General features: G+C 38.5%; 1 protein-coding gene across 1 annotated transcript; it reads right to left on the reverse strand.

Annotated features, from left to right (window-relative positions):
- Positions 1 to 1,354: 1,354 nt before the first annotated feature.
- Positions 1,355 to 5,991, reverse strand: LOC113725303 (protein NRT1/ PTR FAMILY 5.1). Its single transcript, XM_027248408.2, has 4 exons — positions 5,720 to 5,991; positions 4,984 to 5,201; positions 3,764 to 4,320; positions 1,355 to 2,339 (listed from the first exon to the last, which is right to left on the reverse strand). Exons 1-4 carry the CDS (start codon positions 5,820 to 5,822, stop codon positions 1,460 to 1,462), a joined length of 1,758 nt encoding a protein of 585 aa, XP_027104209.1. The 5' UTR covers positions 5,823 to 5,991; the 3' UTR covers positions 1,355 to 1,459.
- Positions 5,992 to 6,669: the final 678 nt, after the last annotated feature.

The following is a 6,669-nucleotide window of genomic DNA, read 5'->3' on the forward strand; positions in this document are numbered from 1 at the left end:
TCGTTACAGTAATTTTTCCATGAAAAATGACGAAAAATGCAATCCAAACACAACAAGAGTTCGAGCACCATCCCTTCTTGAAACCAGTATAAGGCAGAACAGAAGTTCTAAAATTAGTATCAGAAAACTTTTTTTTTTTTTTGTAAGTACTAAAAGTGACACATTTCGTCCGGTGCCCTGCAAAAGAACAAAGAAGACAGATTTATGCAGTAAGAAAATTTGACATAAAACTCCTTGTTTTGAAATTTGATTTAGTCGTTCCAATTATACATGCTTCCCTCCGTTGGATCGCTGTTAAGGTAAATAAAACAAAGCAGCTCAATTGGATTTTAGTGTCTGTCTGGTGATGGCAATGGCTGGCCATATATTTACGCTGCTGGCTAAATAAAGCAAGAAATGCCGAGTTCAGTTCATGACATAAAATTCCTACTTGTCCTTCTGACTTCGTCCTCCTCAAATTAAATGCATTTGGAAAGAAAAGTTGTGCGGGGTTGGCTGGCTTGAGACCGCCATAGCGTAGAAATTTTGGAGCTTTTGTTTGGGCGCATCGACGTCGCTTTTGGAGCATAGTATCATTCTCTGTCTCTCCTTCTTTCTATTTGTCATGGGAAAACAGAAACCAGACTGCAATAGTTACGCGCACATATAATAATGCAATTAATTGTCTCTTTTTCAACACGGAAACAGTTGTTTAAACTTTAATCTTGAGTGTTTCAATATTCCCATATGGTACCTGTGGAAAAAAATAATAATTCGGTTTTGCACCATAAACATTTCGGAACGATTGGATCGTGCTGCATCTTTAGTTCTTTCTTTTTGAAGATTCGCACAATACTACCTTCTTTTTTTTTTTTGGGCAACAAAGTCATACGAATCATACCTAACTGCCCCGAAATGTATGAAGTGCATTGAAGATGATGATGAGAATAAAAGAGATATAATCAAATGATCGATTTTATTGAGCATTTGTGTGTCCTAATTCGTTCACAGCAAATTAGATTGCTTATTTCTTGTTTTAACCTTTTTTTTTCTTTCCGGTGGAAACCATGACCAAAGTCTTAGTGCGTAATGAAGAGAACAATCGAGCAAGAATGGCTTTTCATTTTAATTTTTTTTGGGCGTAATGACCAAATTAATAGCTTACAATCATGGTAAAGTTAGCTCCCTTACTTCCCTTTGAATGCTGAATACCTTAATTCTTAATAATTAAGGGAGTACCTTGTAATTCATAAGAGATTTACTTGTCTACGTACTGTTTCATTTGATCTTTTAGCCCCCGACTTCACCTCGACAGTTATGCCACGATGCCCCTAAAGTACTAGTAGATAAAAAGCGGTAATAGGTAAGCAGAAAGTGGGGGAAAAATAAAAATAAAACACCGATACAAAGCAAGATACGTTCAGCTATTTCAAGTTTAAACGGATCTTGATTCTCTCGCCATTTATCTAATACAACCAAATTACACAGGCAGTCCCAGCGGAGATGCGTCCAAGGCTTTGCTCTCCAATTCCAGACACCCAACCTTCAATTCGATTGATTCCCTCTTGTAAACATACTTTCTTGATGCCCACAAAAAGATTCCCATGTTTATGGTACATATGATAAGAAGGAAGCTGTAATAGTAATCCAAATGGGAATCATTCAGGTTTTTCCCGATCCAACTCTTCCCCCCATGGCTTCCCGAAATTTTATCCACCATTGTCACTAAGAAGCTGTTCAAGAAATTCCCAATGCCAATCCCACTCGTGAAATACGTAGTCCCGAGGCTTCTCATGTCGTCTGGCGATTGATCGTAGAAAAATTCCAGCAATCCGATGGCATTGAAAACATCAGCAATCCCCAACAGAACATATTGTGGAAGTAAAGCCAGAATAGTCATTGGCACAATTTCCTCAGGCCCCTTAATGTGGTGCAGTCTAATGACGTGCATTCGCCTTACTTCCACTGCGTATGCAATCGCGATTGCAAATATTTGAATCAAAATTCCAATTCCAAGCCTCTGCAGTAACGTGATCCCCCTTGGGTTTCCTGTTTTCTTACGCATCAGAGGCACAAAATAACGGTCATACATGGGTACGGTGAGTAGCATCGAGAGTGTGACAAAACTCCCTAGGGATGCAGCAGGAATCTGAAAGGTGCTGCCCAAATGTCTATCCAAAGTGGTGCCTTGCTTGACAAAAAGGGTATTGACTTGTGCCCAGATGGTGCTGGGGATTAAGGTTGCAAGCCATATCATGGCCATTCCCAGGATTAGTTTTGATTCCTCCACTTGAGTCACCGTGCACGGTTGCCTCCGTGACCCGTCCCCATCTTGCTTAATTGCAGCCTTGTCTAAGAACCTGAATATAGAATTTAGTTCATTAGTTACCAATGTCTGGACGTTCTTGAATGATTCTAAAACGTCATTTGATCCATACATTTCTTCAAATAGTGTCCCACCAGCATAGTCCAAACAAAACACACTGCTTTTCGCAAGTGAGACCCGTTCAATCATTATCGTTACTAGCGTCATATCTTCCACAATGTTTTTTGGACGTCTTGTACAAACTACAAACTGCTCAAAAGCAGCTCAAACTTGTAATGGAGTATTATAACCCGGAGCTATTACTTTCAGGGGACAAGCGTGTAGAGGGATAAACCCGAGAAAATTGGCTTATGCTACTGAAAAACAAAACATATCCTCGAGTTTATGTCTATATGATCACTTAGTCACCCTAAGCAGATAAATATCAAAGCAATGGCCACCTAGGGGGCCCTTTATGCAACACTTTCGAGGAATGTTGTTGCATTTTAAACTTGAATTAACAAATGATGCTGCAAATTGAAATAAAAGGAGAAAGGATTAGATAAGATTTTGCATGACAGCTCAAGGGCAATAGATTTGAACTTTATCGTGTGCAATGAAGAAGATACTAGGATGTAAAATTCGTGGTTCAGCTTGCATTGCTCTATCCTTTTTCTGGGCACTTGATGTGATGGAAACGAAGCAAATAACAGGGGAATCATCCAGTAATGGTCACAAATTTTCCCGCATTAACTTCAAATGAGAAGTACGATGTAACCTATTCATGTTGCTACTGTAGATTCAATATCAATTAATGAGTGCTATTGTTTTAGTGCCCTCATTGGCAAGGCGACTCAGCGTTGTAGCCACTACCAGTACGTTTTGCCTATTGCTTATGGAGTTTTCTTTAAATAACAGACTGGTGGCTACCGGGCAGGCGCAGTTAGAGACGTCCCCATTTTCAGGACCAGCTTGACAGAGACACCATGCATGAAGCTATAATAAGACTGCACATGGCTAATATTTATTGCTACATTACATGCAACAATCTACCAGTTTTTCCAGAGGATAGTTGTAATGCACACTATTGGCAGGTCCCCTCACCTTGTTTCTAACAAAAATGTACAGATTTTTGGACCTGAACGATGAGAAAGCATGAATACTTCATGATGCCTCGTATTACTCGTCCAGAAACCTCAGCCAGCCATTTTAATTCAGCCCTTAAGCTAATTATTTTGTGTCTTCTATGTAGATAACATTTAAACTCAGGTGATTCTAGTTGCAGCGAAGTGATCACTGAAGACTCGAGTAATGTCCATCAGATGACATCTTTCATATTAGCAATATATCGAACAAATTTGTAAATCATTGCAGATATTCTAGGTAACTATATGCAGCTTGTAATATTTAGGCAACACCGAAACAGCAAAACAAACGAAACTTTAATGTACGTGATTAATCATGTTGAAGCACTCTCACCTGAACAATGAAGTATGATGGATTTGGCGTTTTCCTGTATTAAGGTAATACTGCTGGTCAAGCTCATAAAGCTGAGATGGGTGGATGGGGAGCTCAAGCTTTCTATTGGTAATTACAGTGACAAGGACTCGTAATAGGTCACCCGCAGGACTCTCGGCCTTCTTAACTTTGTGCCTGTAATATGGGGTGCCAATGTAGAATATAATCAAGGATAATATAAGTCCAGCAGTAGGGATACAATATCCTAATCCCCAACCCAAGTTCTCTTGAATGTACACAAGGCCAAGTGTTGCACATAGAGCACCAGTGAAGGTACTGAACATCCACCAATTAAAGAATGAAGCCTTGAGCTGTTTCTCACTCGGATTGAAATCATCAAACTGGTCAGCGCCGAAGGTTGATATATTCGGTTTAGTTCCACCAGCCCCAATGGCAATTATGTAGAGAGAAGCATAGATGAATGCTACTTGCGAAGTAGAAGCCTTTTTGCAGATTCCATTTATGCAAGTTCGTTTGAAATGCTTGATGGAAACCGCCATTGTTAAAAGTACCATGCCCTGTTAAAAACATTTTGGCAGTAAAATTTAGTACTTGGAGATCAATGGCGCCAGTACTGTACCGGTGAAACAACTTAGGGGGCTAGACTAAGTAACGAAAATACAACTTCGATCCCAATGTCACAAATTCAGAAGTGCATATGCAATTTAACGATCACAAGAAGCAAAATTTTTCTACATGTTGCTCCATGCGTTAATACCATGGAATATTCTTTTTCTGGTACATGTACCAGTACCAACTATACCAACTAAATGGCACTACTAAAAGTTAATCCTATAACATTTATTCAACGGATCCGATAATATTTCCCCCAAATATGTAGCACTAGCATGTGGCATGGAGATTGACAAAAGACTGAAGCAGATAACATTTGATGGGTAATTAACAGGTCCCACGACAGCAAATCATGAACATTATTGGCCTCCGAAAACAGGTGATCATGCAAGTGGTGAACGCAAATACAAGCCGGACGAGTGGTCTGCTTAAAGATAGTGCATAAAGACGGAATCACGAAAAAGGTGTAGCCGGTGGAGCCATGGAAAAGAAATCCCAGGTTGGAATCACAATCTTTATCTGGAAGATTCTTAGTGCGTTAATGTGGAAAAGACATGAGATAAGATAAGAAAATATTTTAACTAACATTTTAAAAAAAAAATAATTACCATGACATAGATCAAAGATGAGATGGTGAAGGTCCAAAAGCGACCCAAGTAAGAATCAGCAATATAGGCGCCCAGAATTGGTGTCATCCACACTGCCCCAGACCAATTGTTAACGTTCCTAACCGAAGGAACTGTGTCTTCGTGAAGTTGGGTCGTCAAGTAAACCACTAAATTGGAAGCTATTCCATAGAAAGCCATCCTCTCAAATGCTTCGTACCCTGCATCATCAATTAAACCAAGGAAAAGACACTACTGAGTAACAAACTTGCTTCACACTTGTTGCTTTCCTATGGTTTTTTGTTCGTAATACCCTGCCCTTTTGATATTCTACGAGGTTAGCTTCCTCTTAGGAAAACTATCATGGCACCAATCGCCTTTAAGGGATAATTTGGAGCATCCTGTAGACAGCAAATAATTTGAAGAATATTGGATGTCCTATTAAGTACAGTTACCCGTGTTCTACAAGAAGTTCACTGATTCTGAGACATAAATATTTGTCTGTCCCAGATAAAATGGCAATATGCATAAGAAAAAAAAAAACAACAAAAATTTCGAGCCCTACACGAACAAGTTCACGGAGACTCCTTGAAAAATGAACGAAGAACTAAGCAATAAAGAAGCTTTTGGTGATATGTTTTACTCCATGTGATAGTACAAAGTGTTAAATTACTTCTACAACAGCTTGAGCTAAGTCGTTGGCAAGAGAGAATTAGTAAATATCGAGGAAGATGCATACCAACGAGAAAAGCACAAGCTTTCCATTTGCCAGTCCTATGGGCGAGCACTGGACGTCCCCGGAGATCAACAGTGCCATCTTGTGTGTAACCTTTACTTTCCATTTTATTCAAAGTAAAACTTCGGGAAATTGGGCGGGAAATCGAAGATAAAAGCTTCGAACGAAGGCTTTGGCTGAATTGCGTGGATGGACCTTGGCAGGCGAGGTTGGGTGGTGTTGATGGTTTTGTCGGAGAGCAGTGGAGTGGGAAGCTGGGAGCGTTGGGAAGTCAGCTATAAATAGGCGGCGATGCCTTTTGCTTTTGGACGCAAGTGATAAGCACCGTCGCTCCCACTTTCTTTGTTTCTTTTTTTTTTTTTTTTGGGTATTTTATATATAGAATTAATCTTATATATGTAAAATTAATCTTATATTTTTTTGGGTATTTTATATATAGAATTAATCTTAGATATATGATATATGTATAAAATTTGAATCTAAAATTTAAAATTTACTCTTATATTATATATCCAATCGTGATAGTGTATACATTAATAGTGTATATAAAAATTATTTATATATATATATATAATTTTATGACAGTACAAATTTTAGTTCTAAACCAAAATTTTCTTGAAATGGCATATCCACTCCTTCCAAGTGAACACAAATATACACTGTGACGAATTGGATGTATTTGAATAAATCATTATTTGTGAATATTATTAATTTGCTCGTATAGTAACACATATTTTTCAATCACATTTTATCTTTCTAATCACCTTTTTAATTCACACATATTACATCATCAAAAGTTATACAACATTGTGTTACTCGAAATAATTTTCTACTCAAATGATGTTTAATATTGTAATGCATAAAAAAAGGTGCCTTTTGAACCATCCTTGCCTGCTGTATATTTGTCTTCTTGTGGGGGGGGGGAGTATGGAATGTGGGGTTAGCGGTATGGG

This window comes from Coffea arabica, chromosome 2c (assembly GCF_036785885.1).
Source record: "Coffea arabica cultivar ET-39 chromosome 2c, Coffea Arabica ET-39 HiFi, whole genome shotgun sequence".
Classification (NCBI taxonomy): domain Eukaryota; kingdom Viridiplantae; phylum Streptophyta; class Magnoliopsida; order Gentianales; family Rubiaceae; genus Coffea; species Coffea arabica.

Bases quoted from the DNA above. Each gene is read 5' to 3' on its own strand.
- LOC113725303 (XM_027248408.2), bottom strand. From the start codon at position 5,822: ATGGAAAGTAAAGGTTACACACAAGATGGCACTGTTGATCTCCGGGGA. The intron at 5,202-5,719 runs GTATGCATCTTC...TTGATGATGCAG, and splicing joins AGCTTGTGCTTTTCTCGTTG to GGTACGAAGCATTTGAGAGG. The intron at 2,340-3,763 runs GTGAGAGTGCTT...TTCTATATTCAG, and splicing joins CATCATACTTCATTGTTCAG to GTTCTTAGACAAGGCTGCAA.